This window comes from Panthera pardus, unplaced genomic scaffold (assembly GCF_024362965.1).
Source record: "Panthera pardus isolate Hobbes unplaced genomic scaffold, ASM2436296v1 HiC_scaffold_13, whole genome shotgun sequence".
Lineage (NCBI taxonomy): Eukaryota > Metazoa > Chordata > Mammalia > Carnivora > Felidae > Panthera > Panthera pardus.
Window position 1 is genome coordinate 186,978,642 of NW_026526688.1, and position 25,236 is coordinate 187,003,877.

Below are 25,236 nucleotides of genomic sequence, written 5' to 3' on the forward strand. Positions count from 1 at the left end.
CAGTCTTGATGGGAGAGAAAAAACTTACATAGAAATTGGGTTTGTTGGAATTATATGATCCGAAAAATAGGAATTGAGGCAGGAAGATTCCTAGAAGTTGGGGTGAGTAGGAGACAAAAAAACCTGAATAGCCAGGAGGCGATGAGTAGGGTCAGACAATTTACATAGCACTTAATACTTTAGTCGGTGATAGGCACAAAAATGTGTAATAACCTCAGTGCCTTGATTCCTTTTTGTTACCGTATTCACACAGAAATACATGAAACTAAAGAGTACTCATTTGTTTTTACGTCTTTCTAGTGCAGGTTTGAATCTTTGTTTGTATAAAACTTGCTGAATGAAAGCAAACTACAGCTTTGTCTACTCTATAACTGAACGTGAATGTTAGCACCGTTGGGTTTTTTTTCTTTATAATTCTTAAATAGGTTCTACATTCACACAGATCAAATGTTTTGATTATTTCTGCACATTAACGTAGAGTGAAAACTTGACCTCCACCCCTCTCCCCCATCACAGTCATTCTGCACCAAATAGGTAACCTGTCACTAATAAAAGTTTCTTTCCTGTTGTTGAAGAGATGTTCATGTATGTTGAAACAAAATGAATAGGTAGTCCTCTTTTCTTCCATTTTTACATGAAGGCTGCATGCTGCAAATGTTGTTTCAGGCCATGCTTTTTTTCTGTGTCTCTAATGATGATGATGATGTCCATGGAACAATTTATCTTATAATAAAGATATCTTTATGATGATACCTTAGGATGATATGATTCTGGTGGCTAATTTTCATTAAGTGCTCATGTATTGGGCATTCTTCTGAAGTCTTTACATGCATCAACTTATTTGGTCATCAGAGCTACCTCACAAGGTCTAATACTATTATCATTACCCCCAGCTGACAGATGGAGAACCTGAGGCATAGCGAGGTTAAGCACCGCCCAACTTGATAAAGTTAGTGTCGTAATTGAGATTTGAATTCAGAGTCCAGAAATCTGTGTTCTTAATTGCTCTACTAAATCTCCTTTCAGAAATCTTTCTATATCTTCCTCATTCTTTTTTACTGTTGAATATTATTTATGCCCCTACCATGATTTATTTAGGTATTCCTCTCTTGTTTCTAGTAATTGCCGTGCACGATATTAGTTTGCACATTTAATAGAAAATCTGCAGGATAAATTTCTAAAGTGGGATTGGTAATCAAAGGGGACCAGTTGTGTTCCGTGGAGGTATTGGGCAGAGTGCACAGATAGATCTGAAGTGTCTGGCTTAATGATATTTTTATGTGAATATGCACATTTGGCTACCATCAAGATCAAGATTTTTGCTCGAGCACTTGTCAGCTCTTCTATGCTTCTTTTTAGTTAATCCTACCATCATCTCAAGAGGTATCCCCCCACCCCCTTATGTCTATCACCATAGATCAGTTTTGCCTGCTTTTCAGCTTCATAAAATGGGAATTTTACAGCATGTACTCATTTATATCTGATGCCTTTCCCATCATTACATCTATGAAATGCATCTTTGTTTTTACATATGGCAGCAGCGTACTTTTTCATGCTACATAGTTCTTTGGAGGAAAATACCAAAACTTGTATGTTCTACTCTTTATGGGCATTTGAGCTGTTGCTAGGTTCAGGCATTCAAAGCAAGCTGCTACGAGTATTCACATACTTGGTTTTTGGCAGACAGAGGCACTCAGGAGTGGGATTACTGGATTGTATGTACCCGTATATTTAGCTTTGGTAGCTAATGCCATACAGTTGACCAGAGTGGTTATTTTGGTTTATAGTCTCACCAGTAATGAGAGTTTTCGTTGCTCCACATCCTTGCCAGTGGTTGCTAGTGTTAAGTCTTTAATTTTAGCCTTTGGTGGGGGTATTATGATGTATCGTTGTGGTTTTAATTTGTCGTTCTCTGTTGACTAGTGATGCTGAGCACCTCTCCATTTTCTTGTTGTGAGTTTGGGTATCCCCTTATTGTGAAGTTCTTGCTCAAATCTTGCCTCTTTGTTTTCATTATCTTTGGCTTTTATTTTTCTCATTCAGTTTTATTGAGATATAATTGACATGCAACACTGTGTAAGGTGTGCAGCATGACTAGACTTCCATATATTATGAAATGATCACCACAGTAAGCTTAATGAGCATCTGTTATCTCATATAGAACTAAAAAAAGAAAGAAAGGAAAGTTTGAAGCTCTACTCTCTCAGCAGCTTTCAAATATACTGTTCAGTAGTGTTATCTTATAACTGGACGTTTGTACCTTTTAACCATCTTCAGCTGTCCTCCTCCCTCCTTCCATGCTCTGCCTCCAGTAACCACAAAAATGATCTCTCTCTGTGAGGTTGGTTGGTTTGTATTTTGTTCATTTATATTGCTTTGTTTGTTTTTAAGATTCTACATATAAATCTTGCCTATTTTTAGTTTGATATCTGTTTTTTTCTTACGATTTATAGGAATTGCTGATACGAATTGTGAATAGGAGCTCTTTGTTGGATTTATGTGTTTAAAATGTCTTCTCCCAGGGGCTCCTGGGTGGCTCAGTCGGTTGAGCGTCCAACTCTTCATTTCGGCTCAGGTTATGACCTCATGGTTTGTGATATCAAGCAACTGACAGCACAGAGCCTGCTTGGGATTCTCTCTCTCTCTCTCTCTCTCTCTCTCTCTCTCCCTCTCCCTCTCCCTCTCCCTCTCCCTCTCCCTCTCCCTCTCCCTCTCCCTCTCCCTCTCCCTCTCTTTCTGCTCCTCCCCTCCTCGTGCATGTGGTCTTTCTGTCAAAATAAATAAATAAAATTAAAAAAAAAAAAAAGTTATTTTCTCCCAGGGCATGCATGCCTTAATGAGTTTGGGCTGTTGTAACAGAGTACTGTTTATATAAGCAACAGATTTCTCACAGTTCTGGAGGCGAGAAGGCCAAGATCAAGGTGCCAGCAGATTCAGTGTTTGGTGAGGGCCTGCTTGTTGGTTCATAGATGGTGTCTCACATGGTGGAAAGGGCAAGGAAGCTGTCTGTGGTCTCTTTTATAAAGGTGCTAATCTCAGTCATGAGGCCACGATCCTGTCCTAATCACCTCCCAAAGACCCCACCTCCTAATACCATCAAATTGGGAATTAGGATTTCAACATATGGATTTGGGAGGGGTGCAAGCATTCAGTCTTTAAAAGCGACTTTTTCGTTTTTCTTTTAATGTTGTCTTTTTATGTATAGAGTTTCTTAATTTTTCTAAAGTTTTGCTTTTTATAGTTAGTGCTTTTTATTTCCTCTTTTAAAAAACTCTTCCTATCTCAAGATTATGAAGATACTCTTTGTTTTCTTTAAGAAGCTTTAATGTTTTTTATCTTTTACATATAGGTCCATGATTTCGACTGGAATTGACCTTTGTATATGGTGTGAGGTAGGGGGAGCAAAATCGTAACATTCCTTTTTGTTCCATAGGGGAAAAATTAAAAGCAGCAAAGAAGTCATATCCTTTATTAATTCTTCATTTTTTATTTTAGAGCTACTTTTAAATTTTATTTTTGGTGAGCTTTTTAATACTTCTTTGTAGTCTGACAAACGGGATACCCTGTGGTATTTTCTTTGAACTTGATTCCATTGTTCAGATCATGGTGAGTTTACATAATTACAGATTGATAGTTAATCTTATACTTTTTTATTTTTTATATGAGGGAGATAAGGAGAACACAAGTGGGGGAGGGGCAGACAGGGAGAGAGAATCCCAAGCAGGCTCCACCCTGCCAGCGCAGAGCCTGATGTGGGGCTGGAACTCACAAAAAGATCATGACTTGAGCCAAAACCAAGAGTCAGATGCTTAATTGTCTGAGCCACCCAGGTGCCCCTATAATTACTCTTATTATTAATATAATGACAATGGATTATTTAAAACTGCCAGTGATTTTATATTTAGTAAGTCTTGGGCTAAAAGTAACATGCAAATGTATGAATCTATTTTTATCAAGTTAACAAAGATTTTCAAAAACTCTTCTTCTTCCCTTTATTTGGGTCCTTAATCATCATCTTTGTGTGGGGTTTTTTTGTTGTTTTTTTTTGTTTTGTTTTTTTGGAACACCTTCAGGTGTTTGGATACCTCTGCGTGCTCTGGCAAAGTTAGCTTCTATGAAAAACTATACTTTTCACTTCCTTTCTCCATTATTTTCTTAAAATTTGTACCGTAAAGAGTGAACAGTATCACTCTGAGGGTCTGTTATGTACACTTGCAAATGTTGAGTTTTTCTCTCACAGGTACCTCCTGGTGGTCATATTTGGGCGGTGTATTAGTGATCTTTGTGCTATTGTATCACAAAGCTTATGTATATAACTGAAAATAATTTTAATTCAGATTTGTATTTTGTTGCTTTAGATATTTAACTTCTATACTATCCTAATCTCTTCAGTTGTCTCAGTAGTCTTATATTCTTGGATTTTAATGCCATCAAGATAGGAGGATTTCTTACCTTATTTTGTTTCCTTTATACCTGACATCTGTAAATCATGGTGGCCCAGAGCAGTCAGCTGCTTTTTTTAAATGGTTATATACTAAGTGGTTCATAAGTACCTGCAGAATAGCCTCAATTTCTCCCTTGGCCCTCAAAGCCTAAAGTTAACTGTTTACTGCCTGGCACTTTACCCCTTTCCTTGGTCAGTGTCTCAGCAGGAGTTCTTTTCCATTTGGGCAGGTCAGTTCATTGTGACCATCAAAAATGCCCCAGTAGGGCACCTCTGGGTGGTTCAGTCATTTAAGTTGTAAGATCAGATCCCCATCTCGCAGTTTGTGAGTTCGGGCCCTGTGTCGGGCTCGGTGCTGATGAGCGGAGCCTGCTTGGGATTCTCTTTTTCCCTTTCTTTCTGGTCACACCCCCAACTCCGGCTCTGTCTCTCAAGATGCGTAAATATGCCCCAATAGAAGCAGTGCCCTGTGAAACCGGTGACGGTAGCACCTGTGCCTTTCTCTAGCTATAACTTGGAATTATAAGAGTCTTTGCCCTTTATTTCAGCCTCTAGTTTCTTTCATCTACTGTGTTTTATTTACTTGGCTTTTGAAAATACTAATTGCTTTGATTTTTTAAATTGTATTTAAAATATTGTTTGTTTATTTGAGGAGAGAGAGGGTGGGGGAGGGGCAGAGAGAGAGACTCCCAACCAGGCTCTATGCTGTCAGCACAGAGCCCGATGCAGGGCTTGATCTCACCAACCGTGAGATTGTGACCTGAGCCAAAATCAAGAGTCAGACGCTTAACTGAGCAAGCCACCCAGGCTCCGCAGTGCTGGCTTTGAAATGTAATTACTATACACAGTATATTTTGAGAACTGAATTCGAAGTTTGAAGTTTCATTAGCTATTTAAAAAAAAGTTGTTTTTTTTTTTTTATGTTTTTATTTATTTTTGAGACAGAGAGAGACAGAGCATGAGCAGGGGAGGGGCAGAGAGAGAGGGAGACACAGAATCCGAAGCAGGCTCCAGGCTCTGAGCTGTCAGCACAGAGCCTGACGCAGGGCTCGAACTCATGGACCGTGAGATCATGACCTGAGCCAAAGTCAGACTCCCAACCGACTGAGCTACCCAGGCTCCCCAAAGTTTCATTAGCTATTATGCAGCCACCTGTGTTGTTACTCTCAACAAGGCCCATAGATGGCACGTTTGCATGCCCCCCGCCGGCTCCTACCCAGACCTTGCCAGGTGATTGGTGGTGTCTTCACTGTATAGTGGGGTAACTCTTCCGGAATCACGTAGCCAGCACGTAAGTGGGGACATTTTACTGAACGTTTCCTAGAGGAATGTACAATGAGTGGTGCACGGAAGGAGTCTGAAGACCAAACCCTGGCTACTGAAAGCTTATCTTTAGTTATTCATCGTGCACTGGAATAGTAGTTTCCTGTAGAAATGAAGAAGAAACGTGTCTGCTTTTACTAGCATCTAACTGGCTCTCGTTGCCCCAGTGTGTTTTTGAGTTTTCCCATTGATATTCTGGACTTGTGGCAAAATGTGAACACACTGAGGCCCTGTGCTATTGACTAATCTCGTGGGCATCTCGCAAGGGCTGGTTGCTCAGACCTTGTGGCCATAGGACTTTTCTCTTGTATTTTCTCTTTTTGGTACTTAGTTTACAGCCTGTCAGCTCTCGAGGGCTGGGACTGTGTTCCGCGGTTCGCTGAATACCTGGGGTTTGGCACAGCTCCTGGCCGTGGCGGGTACCCAATTAACGTTTGTCAAATAAATAGATGAATTGCAGGTTTGAGACTCATCACAGCGTAGTGGAACACTCAGACTGGAATTCAATTTCCCTTGTTGCATCTCCAGTTTCCTATTAACTGTGATTTTTGTCAGGCCCCGTGAGCCTCTGTTCATCATTTGTTACGGTGAGGGGCTTGTTAAGGTGTTCTGATAAGATCTTTTTAGATCCATAATTGTATTGTGTCGGCTTCCGATTCTTCTGTGGGAAAATTTGCCCCCTTTTCCATCTAGCTTTTCTGGATGTGTCCGGCACCTTCGGATTAAAGATGTGTTTCCTGTGAACTACTTCCTGCATCCAGCTGTCATTTTGTAGCCTCCAGAGTCTGTCTAGAAGGATCATGTGGTGACGGGATCTGGTGACTCTACAGCTTGGACTTCTACAACCCTTATTGTCTGGCATGGTGGCTGTGGCCGGCACGGAAGCCGCGTTCCCAGCCTGTTTTGGTCCTTTACGAGGAAGAAGCCTTATGTGTCTACTGTTTTCATTGTAGTGGGGGCACTGTCTGCATCGTGTTGGAGAACACAGACTTGGCAGCCACGTTCTCTTGGACCTAATCCTCACGGAACTTAACCTCTCTGCTCCTCAGTTGTTCAAACTATAAAATGGGGCCTGTGATTTGTGTACCTCATAGAGTTAACTTGCTGTGAGGTGCTGGCCTAGTGCCTGGATTATCATAAATGCCAAATGAGTGATTTGCTGTTATTTTACGGTATTGATTTTTGAGCTCTTCGCTCCCAAAACTGTGTTGCCTTTACCGTCCTCAGACGTTGTTGTGATCTGATCGTGCATCCCTCTCCCCTGTGACTTGCATTTCTTCACGGGCAGGACCCATGTCTGACCCCTGTGTCCCCAGCGCCTTACACGGTGTTTAGTCCACTTGTGTTTGCTGGCCTTGGAGCTAAGCTTACCCTACATGGTTGGGAACGTCTGTCTGGGCTTGGCTGTCTCGGAGGTACTGCTGGGCTGTGCCTTATCACAAGGCTGCTGCTGTCTGTCACCCTTGTAGCAAAGTCAGTATGCAGATTTGCAAAGCCGACGTAGAACAAGGTACGTGTGTGCGTGTATGTATGTATGCATGTGTGTGTGTACACATACACACATACACGAACACAGCCTAAGTGCACACACCGTAGTAGTTTACACGGTGGGAGTCAGGCAGAGTAAGGTGTGAGGAAAACAGCATGAAACATTGGTCCTCGAATAAAATGAAGACGTCATAAAGGTCAGAGTGTTTTAGTCTCTGGAGAACATCTCCGCGTGTCCAGAACAGTGCTCCCAGAATGGTCCTTTCTTTTCTCCCCCCAGGATTTGACGGGATCTGAACTCTACACCCAGGCGGCCAGTCTTCTGCACCCCGTGGTTTACACCACCGCTGTCATTCTTCTCTTGAGCCTCTTGACGGTCATCGTCAGTTACATATACCATCGCAGGTAAGAAGGGGAACTTGGTGAATGGAGGACTTTGACTTGGAGGGTGTTTTTCACCTTGAATGAGGATAAAGCTGAGTTTTAACACCGTGCTATCCTTCCAAAGTAAGAGCAGTTCCTTGAGAACGCATCAAGCCTCCTTCATTTCACGCAGTTCGAGACATAAGTAATTAGTCCATCCGGTGGTAAATTCGTCTTTTATAGCATCCAGTCTGTTTGTATCTGGGAAAGAACATGGGAGGGATGTGTTGGAGGCGGGGAGGTGAGGCTTGGGGACAACCGTGGGTGAGGGAAGCCGGAGGCCTCTTACCCGTAGCCGTGTCGTCCAGCTCCAGACTGTGGTGGTATGTGTGTTTTATGACTTTTTGCAGGTTGCGATATTCTTTATTTTAAAGATGGCATTTGTAAGAAAGTTTGTGGCATTTCAGTGTGGGATATGGTTTCTGTTAATTGGAGGCAGAGCTACAGAAACTTTTATTTTATGGTAGGAACTAGACGGATTTGCTAAGCAGAAATTCACTTCACAAGAGGTTTTGCCAGAATGTATTTTCCTTTTTAAGCTGGACATATATGGCATTTCTTGACATTTAGTTAAGAAACAAAAGGAGATTTTGATGTTAAAAAAAGAAAGATTTCAGCATTTTGTTACGAAAGGCCAGGAAGAAATGCACTGGGCATTTAGACGCGTTATCCTAGTAGGTCAGAAAAAGTAGAGATTGGCACCTTGCAGAAACCTCTAGGAAGCAAACAAGTAATCCCGCTGTCAGAAGACATCATAACTAACAGAAGCCCAGATATTTCTTATTATGGAGAATTTGTTTAGCCTTTCGTGGGTGCAGTAGTTCCATAAACGACTTGTCTCTTTTGGTCATAAAGTTAAATGTTAAGACACTGTATTGACTTAAATGTCTCATATCCTGTGTGTGTGTGTGATAGTGTATGTGTTCTAAGTAAAATGTTTAAGCATGAAACCTTTACATCTGGCCTTTTGTGTTGGTGGAATTGCTGACTTGTGGATGAATATCATAGTATCCTGCTTCACATGGACTAGCCTGAATATTAATGTTTCTTTCTTTCAACAGTCTGATTAGGATCAGTCTCAAGGGCTGGCATATGCTTGTGAACTTGTGCTTTCATATTTTCCTGACCTGTGTGGTCTTTGTGGGAGGAGTGACCCAAACCAGAAATGCCAGTGTCTGCCAAGCGGTAAGTCAGAATGAAAAACTGGAATGGGAAAAAAATACTGGTATTAGAAAGTAATTTCATGTTTTATTAACTGTAAAAGGAAAAAATGCTTCTTCAGGTTATTTTTCTTTAACGAAAGTTAAGCCAAGTGGCACTTACCAGATTTCAGGTTTTGAACTCTTAGTTCACAATTGAACACATGACTTAGGGAGCTTGTCTCTTTATCCTTGGGAATTCATTGCTAATTGTTATGTCTGTTATGGTGGCAGACATCTAATTTAAAAAAATTATAAGACCCTGACTTCAGCTAAGAGAAAAGTATGTTTTCTGACAGTAGAGTTTTAAAAATTATTTCACCTATTTATGACAAAAATAGGAACTTCAAAAAGATTTAACTGGAAGATATAAAAATCAGAAACTTGTGAGGTATGGTAAATATGAACAATTTAAAAAATATTCAACTTTTGGGGCTCCTGGGTGGCTGAGTCAGTTAGGTGTCCGATTTTGGCTCAGGTCATGATCTCGCGGCTCGTGGGTTCGAGCCCCCCATCGGGCTCTGTGCTGGATCATCAGCTCACAGCCTGGAGCCTGCTTCAGATTCAGTCTCTGTCTCTCTCTGCACCACCCCCTCTCTCTCAAAATATAAATAAACATTAAAAAAGCATGTTTAAAAATATGCGACTTGTAACTTCAAATAAGTAAATTATTATATGTAAGCTTAGTACAGTATTCTTGTAGGATAAGTATAAAAAAAACCAAAATTATTCAACATATGAATAGACCTAAAATTCTCCGTATTTCCTATATTTGCATATTTTTTTCTGTATGCATGATAGCAAGTGGTGCCATATCGTAATTAAGAGTCAGACTGCCTGGATTTGGATCTCAGGTTTACTGTTTACTGTTTTGATGGACAGTTTATTTAACGTTTGTTTTTTTAAGTTTATTTATTTATTTTGAAAGAGACAGAGCAAAAGCAGGGGAGGGGCAGAGAGAGAAAGGGACAGAGGATCGGAAGTGGGCTCCATCCTGACAGCAGAGAGCCCTATGTGGGGCTTGAACTCACAAATTGTGAGATCATGACCTGAGCCAAAGTTGGACACTTAACAGACCAAGCCACCCAGGCACCCCTAACTTTGTCTGTTAATTGCAAAAAACATATAACAAAAAGATACACCCTCTTCATAAACTTTTAAGTGTACAGTTTAAATATAAGTACAATGTTGTATAGCAGATTTCTACAACTTTTTCATCTTGCATGACTGAAACCTGTTTTAGCATGATAAAATGCTGTATCTGTTAAACAGCAACTTCCTGCTCCCCTCTCCTCCCAGCTCTGGGCCACCTCTGTTTCACTTGCTGCCTCTATGAGCTTGACCACTTAGATTCCTCATCCAAATGGACTCATGCAGTATTTATCCTTCTGCAACTGACTGGCTCATTTCACTTTGTGTAAAGTCCTTCAGTGAGGTTCATGCATGTTGTAGCATGGGATAGGATTTCCTTCCTTTTTATGGCTGAATAGTATTCCATTGTATGGACGCACCACATTTTCTTTATCCATTTACCAGTTGATGGACATGTAAGTTATTTCCATCTCTTGGCTGTTGTGAATAATGTTACAGTGAACATGGGGGGTGCAGATGTCTCTTTAAGATCCTGTGATTTTAGTGTTTAGCTTTTCTGTGTTTCAGTTTTCTCACCCATAAATTGGGGATAATAATTGAGTTATCAGATTATGTGATTATTTATATACGAAAAATCCTACAGTAATTCACAGATAAATTATTTGAAGTAATGGGAAGGTTTAGCCAAGGGGGAACATACAGGAGTTTGATGCTAGCTTGCAGAAATAGAACTCTGAGAAAACATAATTAATGTGAAGGTGCCATTTATGTGGCATCAGAGAATATCAGGTACCAAGAAATAATAAAAGATGTTCGCGATTTACAGGCAAAATTGTAATAAAGTATTAAAGAAGACCTAAGTAAATGGAAAGGTATACTAGGCTGAAGGAGAGGTAGTTTTAATATCAGAAAAGTGGTGGTTCCTCTGAAATTAATATATACATTAAATAATTTTTTTTACGAAACTCAGTAAGATGGTTTTTAAATCTACATTAAAAGCAAAGGACCGAAGATAAAGATAGCCAGGACTTTTCTGCACGGGAAGAGTAGAGCGAGAAGACTGCCCTTCTGATCATCAGAGCTTGTGAGGCTCTTGTCATGAACACCGAGGCATTTGGTGTAGGGAGAAGGACACAGACCAGTGCAAGCAGAAGGGAGACCCCAAGGCAGACCCATGTGGAACTTTGGTGTGAGACTGAGGCTGCACGCCTCATCAGTTAGGGAAAGAGAGACCTCTGCAGTAAAATAAAGAGGAGCTGGGAAAATCCACGTGGAAAAACGTTACAGTTGTGCCTTATAAGATGTCAATTCTGGGTGGATTAAAAACTAACATGGTCAAGCCAAAATGCTAAAATTCATAGTGGGAAATATCACCATTCTTGGGATAAGGGATTTCTTAATTATGACACTAAAAGGCATTGACTAGAAGAGAGATAATTGTAACTGAATTAAAAATAAGAGCTTTTGTTAAGATTCCTTAATGAAAGTGGAAGGACAAGCTAACAAATTGGAAGACACTGTTCCTTTTTTTGTTTGTTTGTTTGTTTTATTTTTTTTTTTTTTTACTCTCAATTTGGTTAACATACAGTCTAGTCTTGACCTCAGGAGTAGATTCCCGTGATTCGTCACTTACATACAACACCCAGTGCTCATCCCAACAAGTGCTTTCTTTAATGCCCATCACCCATTTTGCCCTCTCCCCTGACCTGCACCCCCCCCCCCCATCAACCCTCAGTTTGTTCTATTTAAGAGTCTCTTATGGTTTGCCTCCCTCTCTGTTTTTATCTTATTTTTCCCTCCCTTCATCTGTGATCATCTGGTGAGTTTCTCAAATTCTACATGAGTGAAATCCTAGGAGACCTGGAAGACATTCTTCTTAATACATACCACCGAAAGGACATTAGGATAAAAAATACATTAAAAACTGTAATCAATGAGAATGTCCCAACCGACCCAGTAGAAAAAGTGGTGAGAGCGGACAGGCTTTTCATAGAGGAGAATGTATACACTGAGGGAGTCCGTATACACGGGAAGAGGTACTCAGCAGCATGGGTGGTCATGGAGATGCAAATTAAGACAATGCGGTAATATTTATGCCTTTTCCGTCAGCAGAAGTCAAGCCTGACACTGCTGGGTCATGAAGAACATGTGAGTCCACATGTTTTATACATAGTGGGTGGGAATGTAAGTGGATGATTTGGGGAGGCTTTGCCATCTGAAGTTAAACATGCACACACCTTGAGACCCAGCAGCCCCACTCCTGGAATCAGAGGGTGAGCTTGCCCGTAGGCAACAGGCACACGTGCGCGTGTGTACGTACATGTGTAGGAGTATACGCATGCACATGAATATTCATAGCGCTGTGCACAATAGAAAAAAACCTGGACGCAACCCAAATGCCCATCGGTGAGAGAGCGGATGAATAAACTGTGATATCATGCAGCAGTCAGAACTAATGAATGACAACAATGTGTAACAATATGGGTAAGTCTTAGGAACATAACGTGAAAAAATTAAGTCCCATAAATTACATCCACCCCGCCGTCTTTTTTTGTAAAGAAAAAAGTAATATGGGAACAGCTCGCTTTTAATGGAAATATGTAGATGTGGTAAAGCTGAGGAAGGAAGGCAAAGAGATGGTAAACATAAGGTATAGGGTGGTTGCCTGGGGTGAAGGGGATTATGTTATTTGATACAGGTTTGATCAAGGTCTCACCTTTTGATCAAGATTCCTAGATGCTTGCAAACAGTAACTAATTAAATCAAAGCAGGCCATGCTTGGTCTCGTCATTAGGATGTGTCTTGAACCTGAGGCTGGCAATTAATCTAGTATTGTAGAGCTGACCTCTAACTGACAATAGGAGTGTGTATAAGAATCATGGAGAGGATTAAGGAACTCAGGAATACCTGGTATACAGAACGTGCTCGTAGATAGTAGCTATTATTACTGCTGTCACTAGTGACAAAATCACCTCTCAGTTGTGCAGAATGTTTCTGTTGTAGGCCATTAGTATACATTGAGAAACAAACCTGATTGGAGCCTACGACAGGTCAGATAATGGGACTTGGGTCAACTGAATCCATGCACAGAAGATAGTCTCCTGTTTTCTCAGTCCTTCCCCGCTTCTGATTTCTCTTCATCTTGTTTGGGGGCCTCAGTTTTACTGTTACTGTTTGAGAGATACTGTCCCTCCCCTCCCCTCCCCTCATTATCATACGGTACTTATTACATTTCCATGATGCCTCCGAAACTTTGCAGTCGACTGGTGTTTACCTGTTTACTGACTCTGGACGCGATGCTCTGCAGGGGCAGGAATCCCCTGGATTTGATTCACCCGTGTTTATCCAGGGATCAGCCCAGGACCTGACCCAGAGTAGGTGATACTAGATGCTTAGCAAGTACTTACTGGGTGAACGAACAGAAAAAGGCCTTTGTTTACAAATAGTAGAAAACATTCAACCCTGGAGCCATCCTGAGCATGGGCTGTTAGGAGCGTGCCCAGCACATGTGGTGGTAGTGGTAGTCTCACTTTTGTCTAAAAATAATCATTGTTTTCACAAAGCAGACACATTTATTTCACTAAGGAGATGAATAGAAAGAGGCCTTTGTGAAGATGACTGCCTTTCATTGCCCTGAATGACATTTTATACCATTTCTAGAAAGAAAAGGAGATGAATTTGCATGGAGTTATCCGGGGCCTCTACACTGAAGGTCCATTACATAATTATTTATTTTTTAAAAAGGGAAAGGCAAGTCTTTAGATGTTTTCGTATGTCGTGTTCTTCTGTTTTTACAATGTTTTCCCCTTCTTCTATGAAAGACATTCTTGCTGCTTCTGACTCAGACATGCCTGGTTTTGCTTTGCTGTTGTGATAGTTCAGTTAGAAGCCAGCTGAGCGGGGGGGTTGGTAGAAGGCGTGCAGGACTGGCCTGGGGTTCTGGACACTAGTAGGTAGGTTCAAATTCGGTGTCTGCCAAATGACTAGTATGACTACCCGCTTAACCTGGTAGGGACTTAATGCTTCTTCTGTACAATAATGGGTTGGGCTAATTAACTTAAATGATCATCAAGGTTCCTCCAGCGGAAACCCTAAGGTTCTAAAACGGAACCCTGAGGTGTACGTATCTTACATGCAGTTTGATATGTGTACCTGATCAACGTACTTTTATGTTTCTTTTCTCCCTTTTTAGTGCTCATATATTTTATGAGCAGCAAGAACAGGTTCTAATATAGGTTCCACCCCACAGTGATTGGTTGAGGTTATTCAAGGTGCCACTAGGCACCAGCCAGGTCCTTCCCACTCTGTCTGTTCCAGGGGGTACCGTGGGTACATTCTACAGCCTTTTACTCTCTTTGGCAGAAGGAGTCGAAGGAGAATAAGAAGCTGAGTGACAGAGGAGCCAGGGCTATTGACTCCCAGTTGGAAAGGTTCTGGGTTCTGGGTCATGATGCACTGCCGGATAATTGTTTGATAATTAATCTTCTGTCCTTGATTTCCCTGGTTTTCCTTAGAAAAGATTTGGCTGGATCTTACCTAAGTCCCCTTGTTCCTCTACCATTCCATCCATGATTTAATCTATTAAGCACAGTGCTGGCTGACCTTCTCTGGTGTCCTTTTGTATCTCTTATCTAGAGTTCTTCTGCAATGACACGTGAAATGCATTGGGGAAATTTAATCAGTGAATATTAAGAGAGTCGACTTGCCAACTACTGCAAATGTGTTATCTTAACTTTCATGTTAACCCTGGGAGGTACTTCTTACTCATCTATTTTATCAATACAGAAATTGAGTCGTAGGGATTTGAAACAGCTTGCCCCAAATCAAGGGCCGTTAGGTGGCAGGGGTGTGATTCAGATGCCAGTCTCTCTGACTCGGGTGGCCCTCCCCCCTCACCACTGTGCTTCACTGTTCAGTGAAGACACACAGCACAATAGAAGGGGCATGGGATTTGGAAGCCAACAGGTGTGGTTGGGACATTAGGAGGATAAATGGAAGCACGTACAAATTGTCTAAATACGTTTTTTGGCACATAGCAGGCATTCAGTAGTGGAAACTATTATTATTTCGTATGTATTCATACATTATTATATGAATATTAAAGATAATTTTTTTGCACACTTGCTGTACATGCTGTAATATCTTAGGTTTACTGGTGGTTAAAAGCATGGTTGTTATAATGTTTGGTCTCTAGTTTGTGAGTGTGGTTAGGTAGCCTATATATAAAGTGCAACTCCTTTTTCTTTGTTTTTAAGGTTTTATTTTTTTATTTATTTTGAGAGAGGAAAAGAGAGAGGATCCCAAGCAGGCTTTGCAGTGTCAGCACGGAGCCTGACGTGGGGCTCGAACTCACAAACTGTGAGATCATGACCTAGCTGAAATCAGGAGTCGGACACTTAACCGACTGAGCCACACAGGTTCCCCTCAAGGGCAACTCTTTAGGATGATTATTTTATATCCATTTTACAGCTTTGGAAATTGATATCCTGAGATCAGGTGACCTCACTAATCATTTGCATGCCCTATAAATTAGATTACTTATTCCCAAACTTTACAAACTTTCCCCTTGTATTTCTAATTTTTTTTAATGCTTATTTATTTTTGAGAGAGAGAGAGAGAGAGAGAGTGTGTGTGTGAGCTGGGGGAGGGCAGAGAGAGAGGGAGACAGAATCTGAAGCAGGCTCCAGGGTCTGAGCTGTTAGCACAGAGCCAGACATGGGGCTCGAACTCAGGAACCACAAGATCATGATCTGAGCCGAAGTTGGACGTTCAAGCAACTAAGCAACCCAGGTGCCCCTCCACATGCATTTCTAACGCAAGTGGAAGAAATTTGACAGTGAGATTGTATTTCAAGGGTCTGATAGAGAGTACAGTAGGAAGTACCCCATTCCAAAAGCTAGGAATACCCTCTCTGCCAGTTCTCAGTCTCTCCTTTATTCCAGTTCTTGTGGAATATCAGGAGATTTGCTTCCATGATGGTTACTAGGAGACATCAGGCTCCTAAAATTCTGCTATTGGTAATATTTGACTGAAGGCTTCGGTAATTTCCAGCATGAATACTTCTGGAAATTTTGAAATGCCGTAGAAAACACTTCAAAATCTAAAGGTTGAGTTTTCCCTCTTGGATCTAAACCAAGAAAATGCTCCATCCTGCACCTCCTATGTTGAAAACATTTTTACTCCTATTTTTTAAACTTATTTCACAGCTCAGTCTTATTCTTCTGACCTCAGCATCACTCATAAAGCCTACCATTGTGATTTGTCTTGAATGTTTTGGTGTCTGTGTACCAAATTCATTTACACTATTTTTACTTCTAGTATTTGGTGTGACTCCAGATAGCTTAAGGTTTATTTTCTGCTTTTTGTTCCACTTTCCTCTGTAAATTTTGCTTTTACAGTACAGTCAGTAAAACTAATGGAAGCCAAGGAGCCACTCATCTCCTTACAAAGAAAATCAATCTGAGTTTTCTCATTTGGCCGAGCTGGATCCAGCCTGCCGGCCCTTCCCAAGTCACTGTAAGGTTCAGGCTGGACAGTGACTACCTTCGTTTTTGTCCTGCAAAAGAAGAATTGGGTTTTCATTTTCCAGATTTTGGCGCTCACTGGTTCTCATTAAAATTTCTGGGCAACAATCTAAATGCATGTATTATTGACACAGGTTTGGTGATGGCAGTCAGATCGATTCTCTTGAGATCGGAGAGCCATCTTTTTAGAATGAAAAAATTTTTCTTGAAGATTTTCATTAATAGGATGTTACCCGTGATAATTGTTTAAAAAGGAAACATTAAAATATGGTAGTTAGACAAGAAAGCTGAATTATGTCCTTGATGCCCCAGTGACACACTTACTTTTCTTAAAATGGATTTTAAGGCTTTCTTAGCCCCAGTACATAGCCTCACCTAGAATTTGATCTTCAACTAGAGTTGCTTCACACTCAAGTCACATGGTAAACATACCCTCCATCACCCCTCTGAGGGAAGAAACATAATTAGTGTGACCATTACATGTGCTACAGTTACCTGCTCTTAAATGGGTACCTATTGTGTCTTAAATATTGTAACCATATAATCCCCACAAAATTGCTAGAGATGGTTATTGATAATCTTCCCACTCTTCAAATGAGGAAAATTAATTTAGAGAGGTGACATTATTTACTTAAAAGCACACTCTTAATAGTAATACTTAAAATACAGGTACCATTTTTCTTGATTATTTACCATATGCCAGGCAATGTGCAAAATGCTTTATGTAGGCTCTCTTAGTTAGTCTCCCGCTACTTTCATATCTCTCTCCGTTTATCAACGAAGAAACCAATGTTTGAGATGTTATGTGACTCTGCTAAGGTATCATAGCAGGTAAGGGGTGGATCCTGGTTTTGAAACCAGGCAGAAGTTGTTGATTCTAGATCTCACCCTCTTAACCACCAGTGTATTACCTTGCTGTCTTACTGTCACCGTATATAGTAAATACTTCTGAATTAGAACAACTCCGTTCTGTCACACTAAAGCTTATTCTCTGTGTATTGTGACTTTCAGTCTCTGGTTACCCTTGCCTTCTACATTCTTCCTTAAAACGGGCCTTCGAAACTGAACTCTAATTTATGACATTGCATCCCTGACACACACACCTTTGGTTTAAAGATATTGAAAAGCCAATTCTGTGGTGTATGAAGGGTTTTCTTGGGTATAAATTGTACGTAGTGTGTGGGCCTCCGAGATCCAAATGTTGGTTTGTCTGTTAGGGGACATAACCCTCTGTCACATGTCTGTTAGGGTCCTCTGTTTGATTCGTGGGTAGAGGAACTGATCTTTAGAAGATACTGTCATACTGGTTTTGAATCATATTTTTGGAAGTTACTTACCGGTTATTTTTGGTAAACCTTGGTGGCAGCTACTACTGGGGAATTTTTTTTTTTCCTTTTAGCTTACATATAGTCTTCAATCTTCTTTCTAGATTGGAATAATTCTTCATTATTCCACTCTTGCTACAGTACTATGGGTGGGAGTGACGGCTCGAAATATCTACAAACAAGTCACTAGAAAGGCTAAAAGATGCCAGGATCCTGATGAACTACCACCTCCACCAAGACCAATGCTCAGGTATTTGGTATCTTTGTTCAGTGTTTCATAGTAAATGTTCATGAAACATCAGTTTAGCTGAAGCTTCATCATAGCAAAACAATTCTGAGTAAGTTTTGGGGAGTACATAATGGACTTGGAAGCCGGGCTTCCTGGGTTTGGGCACTGGCTGCACAGCCGTCCAGCTGGAAGCCCTTCGTGAGGTTGTACCCTCTCCGTGCCTTCCTCTCTCATCTACAAAGTGGGAATAACTAAGTGCCGTAATGTGTGAAGCAGCATCTAATCGGCTCTAAGAAAATGTTAACTGTTTTTATCTCCTTGAGGCCATGTCAGAGATTTTTAACCTACTTAAGTGTGTTTCAATTTAATGATTCCCTACAAAGGACAACATAGTTTTGGAGTTACACCTTTCTTCACAATTATAAGAAGAAAATAATGGATTATCGTGCTGGATGAGTAAAAATTGACCAATGGTAATTGAGTTTACTGAATGCTGGCTGTGTACTTGGCACGGGACCAGAGACTTAAGCTGTCCTGCCTTTGAGGGGTTTACAGTCTGCGTGAGGAGACCGTAAAGAATCAGCTGCAGGCTGTGTAAGAACGTTACACAGTGGAGTTACGGTCTTTTGAAAGTGCAAACAAAGGCACTATTAATTTGGGGGGATGGTGTTAGGAAGTATTGACCATTAGTGATGATCCTTCATTAGGGATTAGAGCAAAGGGGAGAGGGGACACTCCAGATACGAGATTATGTGGTGAGTGAGCTGAGGAAACTTCAAGAAATGCAGTTTGGCGGGAACCTATGGTATGTGGTGGAGAGTTGCCGGAATTCCAAGTGAAAGTTACGTTTCAGGCCTTTGGAAGCCATGTTAAAATGTGGGCAGCCATTGAAGACTTACCTAAGGGAGTGGCCTGACTAGTTATCTCTTTAGAAGGACAGCTTTGCATTAATATAGAGTAAAAATTGGAGACCCTGAGAGTAAGGAATTCTGCTGAGGTCATTAGGGTGGTCCCCATGAGGACTGAAACCAGAACAGCATCATGGAGAATAGAGGGTGTGTGTGTTGAAGACAGTTGAGGCAACTTCTCTAGGGTTGATGGCCAACTGGATTTAAAACGTGTGGGAGGGAGAGAATTCCAAGATGGTTACAAAGTGCTCTAGTTTAGTTTGGCACATGGTGCTTCTGTCAACTGAGAAAATAATACAGGAAATGTAGAATGGGGGCGGGGCAGGTAAGCACAGGGGAGGCAGGCTTACTAGTACTTTTTGTGAGAAGTGTACATTTTTGGAAACCTGGTACTCAGTAGGGAAGATGTGCTAGGCATTTTACAGACAGGACAGGAGACATTTTCCATGTGTGGTGATTGAAGACAAGGATAATAAACCAAATCCCCCAGGGAGAAGTTGGTTAAAAAATGGTCCTGAGGCCATGTTGATTTTTTTTTTTTTAATTTTTTTTTAACCTTTATTTATTTTTGAGAGAGAGACAGAGTGTGAGCAGGGGAGGAGCAGAGAGAGAGGGAGGCACAGAATCGGAAGCAGGCTCCAGGCTCTGAGCTGTTAGCACATAGCCCGATGTGGGGCTCGAACTCACAGACCACGAGATCATGACCTGAGTCAAAGTCGGACGCTCAACCGACTGAGCCACCCAGGCACCCCAAGGGCCATGTTGATATTTAATAAATGGGCCATAGCAAGTAAAGGGAAGAACTGAAAGAGAATGCCTGAGAACGTAAAAGATTCAGGGAGTGAATGGTTCCCTGGACGATTAAGGGACAAACAGGAGTGCTTGACCAGAGTCAGGTTACAGGATGTGAGTTGGCACCTCTGTCACTTGGGTTAAAAGAACTGAGATATGGTGTTTGATTAAGAGATTTAGGGATCCCATCCTTCAGAGCTATTCCTTCCTATTGTTAGGTTCTGAGAAAATAAATAATAACCCCAAGCATTAAGTAAAAGTTTTGAATATAGTAAAACCTTGGTTTGCGAGCATAATTCATTATGGAAGCATGCTTGTAATCCAAAGCACTTGTATATCAAAGCGAATTTCCCCATAAGAAATAATGGAAACTCAGATGATTTGTTCCACAACCCAAAAATAGTCATATAAAAGTGATTACATTACTGCAATATAATCCAAAATAATAAAATACAAAATATAAAGAAAAATAAAATAACCTGAACTTTCATGGCTAGTGTGAGGGAGACCAGCCAGAGGAGGGTTATTGTGTCAGATGACTTTCACTATCACTAACGGATGTTGACTACAGTACAGTATTAATAAACTTTTGTCATGTACTGTATTTAATGTAACTGGCAATAGGCAGCAGAGAAAGGGGTCTATATCTGCAAGCAGCCTGACTTAGAATGAAGCAAAGTATTCCTAAGTTTACTCTTGTACGGAAAAGCAAAGGACTATCCGTAAGTGCTTTGAAATGACAAAAAAATACACTGGGCCTGTTGTGGGTACTTTCTGATGTTCTGCAAAATCACTGATCTCTGCCAAACACAGCAGCCTGAGACCGAGCATCTGAGCATGGGAGATGATCACCCACAATCCCCCAGCAAGAGAGAGAGAACCATTGGCCCATTTGTGATCATGTGACATTCGGCAACACAGACTACTTGTATTGCAAGACATCACTCGTTTATCAAGTTAAAACTTATTAGAAATGTTTACTCGTCTTGTGGAACACTCACAGAACAGGTTACTCATAATCCAAGGCTTTACTGCACTGCCTTTATCCAGCCAGCTCAGGAATGGGGCTGTGTCTCTAGAATTGGCAGATGCAGAGTTAAGATTCTGACTGTACCCAGCAGGATGCGGCCAGGGCACAAAGTTCCTATTTTCTCTAATCAGGGAGCTCAAAGAAGCTCTGGTCAAGAAAAGAAGTTTCTCTTGGTAGGACTCACCGCCATTCTGTCTCCTCAGTTCCTACTGCACGATCCTTTTTCTTGTTGTCCCCAGTGAGTCCATGGGAAGGAAGTCAGGAGGGGCCTGGGCACTGTGTGAGCCTGAGATGGGGCACCTTCCTTGCCTCAGTGACTAGGGATAAGCATACACAGCAGTGAGGTGGCCTGCAACACGCAGGCATAGGCAGACATTAATCAGTAGTTAATATTATTACATATTTTGTGTGAACTGTATGGCACAGCGAGACCTTAAAGTCCATTTTGTAATGGACTAACTTACTGGTTTGCCTGCTGAATTCCCGTGGAAAGAGTAAAACCCTACCTGCAGTATCTCTTCCTGTCCACAGGGTGGCAGAAGCTGATCAGCTTTCCTCAAGTGGAAATGTGGTAGCCTACTCAAAAAAAGCTATCCAAACAAAAACTTAAAAATTTTTTAAAAAGTTTTTGTTAACAAAGCAGCCTCCAAAAGTTAACCTCCAGTTTATAATAATCATTGAGGAAGGACTATTGCAATACCGAGATACCGGGATGTGTGCACCTTAATCAATGGCAATGATGAGCTGACATTCACATTGTCCCTCCTTCCAGATTCTACCTGATTGGCGGTGGCATACCCATCATAGTTTGTGGTATAACAGCGGCCGCGAACATCAAGAATTACGGCAGTCGGCCACATGCACCCTAGTGAGTGTTTTGTGTTCTCTGCGTACCTGACCCCAGTTGCTTCTCTTTTAATGCTTTCCCAGGCCCTGACTCTCTTGCAGTTCCTGGCACAGTTGGTTGCCATGCAGCATCTGAACTGGTTTCCCATTTTCTTTCCTAGTTGCTGGATGGCGTGGGAACCCTCCTTGGGAGCCTTCTACGGGCCTGCCAGCTTCATCACGTTTGTGAACTGTATGTACTTCCTGAGCATATTTATTCAGTTGAAAAGACACCCTGAGCGCAAATATGAGCTGAAGGAGCCCACGGAGGAGCAGCAGAGGCTGGCGGCCAATGAAAATGGCGAAGTCAACCATCAGGATTCCCTGTCTCTGTCTCTGATTTCGACGTCAGCGTTGGAAAATGAGCACACTTTTCATTCTCAACTTTTGGGGGCCAGTCTTACCTTGCTCTTATATGTCGCCCTGTGGATGTTTGGGGCCTTGGCTGTTTCCTTGTATTACCCTTTGGACTTGGTGTTCAGCTTCTTTTTTGGAGCCACGTGTTTGAGTCTCAGCGCATTCATCGTGGTTCACCACTGCGTCAATAGGGAGGATGTTAGACTTGCGTGGATCATGACCTGCTGCCCCGGCCGGAGCTCGTACTCCGTGCAGGTTAATGTACAGCCCCCCAGCTCCAGTGGCGCGAACGGAGAGGCGCCTAAGTGCACCAACAGTAGTGCAGAATCTTCATGCACAAACAAGAGTACATCGAGCTTCAAAAATTCCTCCCAGGGCTGCAAGTTAACCAACTTGCAGGCTGCGGCGGCTCAGTGCCACACCAATTCCCTGCCTTTGAACTCCACGCCTCAGCTTGATAATAGTCTGACGGAACATTCAATGGACAATGATATCAAAATGCATGTGGCACCTTTAGAAGTTCAGTGTCGAACAAATGTGCACCCAAGCCGCCATCATAAAAACAGAAGTAAAGGACACCGGGCAAGCAGACTCGCCGTCCTAAGAGAGTATGCCTATGACGTCCCAACCAGCGTGGAAGGCAGCGTGCAGAACGGCTTACCTAAAAGCCGGCCGGGCAACAATGAAGGACACTCGAGGAGTCGAAGGGCTTATTTAGCCTACAGAGAGAGACAGTACAACCCGCCCCAACCCGATAGCAGCGACGGCTGTAGCACGCTTCCCAAGAGCAGCAGAAATTTTGAAAAGCCTATTTCAAATAGTAGTAAAAAAGATGCCTTAAGGAAGCCAATTGTAGTTGAGCTTGAAAGTCAGCAGAAGTCTTACGGACTCAACTTGGCCATCCAGAATGGACCAATCAAAAGCAGTGGGCAGGAGGGCCCCTTGCTGGGTACAGATAGCACCGGCAACGTCAGGACTGGGCTATGGAAACACGAGACTACTGTGTAGGGTAGCGGCGGTGGGCTTCCTGGGCACAAATCCGTACAGACCGTGTTGTCCACATTCCTTGAAGCCAGGACTATGTAAAAACTGACTGTTTGCAGCCACCTTAGGGATTCAAAACAATTTTGAATAAACTTTGAAGTTTGGGGTCTTATTTTATACCCCCCGATTGTTGCTTTTTTTATGAATTAAAAAGAAAAGCCCTCTAAAGCATCGTTTTCATTGTCAAAGCACCAGCAGGACTTTGAGCATCTGAAATGTAATTTCTTGGAATCTGTGTATCTACTTAACATTTCAGGCTTGTATTTAATATAATAAATAGGTGTTTGTCATTGTTTCAGTCTCACATTTTTTTTTTACTGTTTGTTTTTGAGAGAGAGAGAGAGAGCACGTGTGTGCACAAGTGGGGGAGGGGCAGAAAGAGAGGGAGACACAGAATCCGAAGCAGGCTCCAGGCTCTGAGCTGTCAGCACAGAGCCCGACTTGGGCTCAAACTCCTAGACCGTGAGATCATGACCTGAGCTGAAGTCAGATGGTTAACCAACTGAGCCACCCATGTGCCCCATACATTTTTGTATTTTATAATAGAAGCATGTAGTTCTATTTTAATTGTGTTTATACATGGGGATATTTTAATGGGAATTCTATGTAAATCAATTAGCAGACTCCTACATAATTAACTCCACTGATTATGACATATAAATCAAAACTTGTTTGGATTGATGTATTTTATAAATACAGTTTTAAATGCTACAAGTTTGTAAAAAGATCTCACGGAATTTTTTTTTTTTTTGAAATGGAAATGCCTCAAAAGCTCTCTCTACATTGAATTACTTTGTCTTATCACTTTGGTCCTCTTAATATTGTTTTGTCACTTTTGTGGCTTTTCAGTGATTTATATTTAGGTTTAGTTTTCTTAATCATTCCTTCCCCCCACCCCCCAGCACATACATTATCCTTGAATGTAAATGAAGTACAACCATACAAGTCAGCTTCACATTCACTTACTCTGAGTTCTTCAGTATTGGCTGTTCTGTTGGCTGTTACTTTGTTCTCAGATAAAGTTCCTCAGGTACTGATCTTTAAATTACAGTCTGAGGGCAAAAGCTGCTCTGATCCAAATGTTCCCCTTGGTCATTGATGCACTGCGGTCCTTAACCATGTCTGGTCCTTAGTCTCAATGGAGTCCATTCCTGGAACTCTTTTTTTTTTTTTTTTTTTAAGTTATTTAATGTGTTGCATTATTTTTAAAAATGTTAATTTCAGCATAGTTCATGTGCGGTGTTGTATTAGTTTACATTAGTATACGTTACTCAGTGCTCATAATGATAAGTGTGTTCTTACTCCCCTTCACCTACTTTAACCATCCCCCCACCAACCTCCCCTCTGGTAACCATAGTCATTTCTCTGACTATTTCACTTAGCATTATACTCTGTAGCTCTTTCCATGTTGTTGCAAATGGCAAGATCTCATTCTATTTCATGGCTGACTAGTATCAAATTATACGTGTGTAATATAATCACAGAGCCCAACGCAGGGCTCAAACTCACATGCCATGAGATCATAACCTGAGCCGTGTGTATATAAGGTGATATATATACATGTACACACATTCATACCACACCTTCTTTATCCATTCACCTATTAACGGACACCTGGGCTGCTTCCATAACTTGGCTATTGTAAATAATGGTCTAATAAACATAGAGGGATATATATCTTTTTGAATTCGTGTATTCATATTCTTTGGGTGAATACTTCCGTGGTTGAATTACTGGATCATATGATCATCCTATTTTTAATTTTTTGAGGAACCTCCATACTGTTTTCTACAGTGGCTGCACCAGTTTGCCTTCCTACCAACAATCCACAAGTGTTCCTTTTTCTACATCCTTGCCGATGCTGATTGTTTCTTGTGTTTTTGATTTTGGCCATTCTGACAGATGTGAGGTGATACCTCATTGTGGTTTTGATCTGCATTTCCCTGATAAGTGATGTTGAGCATCTTTTCACATATCTGTTGGCCCTCTGGATGTCTTCTTTGGAGAAATGTCTATTCATGTCTTCTGTCCATTTTTTAATTGGAGGTTTTTTGTTTTTTGGGTTTTATTTGGTATTGAGTTGTATCCGTTCTTTATATATTTTGGATACTACCCTTTATTTGATTTATCATTTGCAAATATTTCCTATTCAGTAAGTTGTCTTTTAGTTTTG

The 25,236-nt window shown here is 41.4% G+C and overlaps 1 protein-coding gene across 2 annotated transcripts in view; it reads left to right on the plus strand.

Moving 5' to 3' along the window:
- ADGRA3 (adhesion G protein-coupled receptor A3) overlaps positions 1-23,356 on the plus strand; it is a 134,336-nt gene extending 110,980 nt beyond the window's left edge. For both annotated transcript variants that reach the window (XM_019453601.2, XM_019453600.2), the window contains 5 exons: positions 7,536-7,660; positions 8,740-8,863; positions 17,923-18,068; positions 21,550-21,645; positions 21,785-23,356. In XM_019453601.2, coding sequence (XP_019309146.2) covers positions 7,536-7,660; positions 8,740-8,863; positions 17,923-18,068; positions 21,550-21,645; positions 21,785-23,027 — 1,734 coding nt within the window. In that variant the 3' untranslated portion in view covers positions 23,028-23,356. The remainder of the gene's footprint in view (positions 1-7,535; positions 7,661-8,739; positions 8,864-17,922; positions 18,069-21,549; positions 21,646-21,784) is intronic.
- The last annotated feature ends 1,880 nt before the right edge of the window (positions 23,357-25,236 follow it).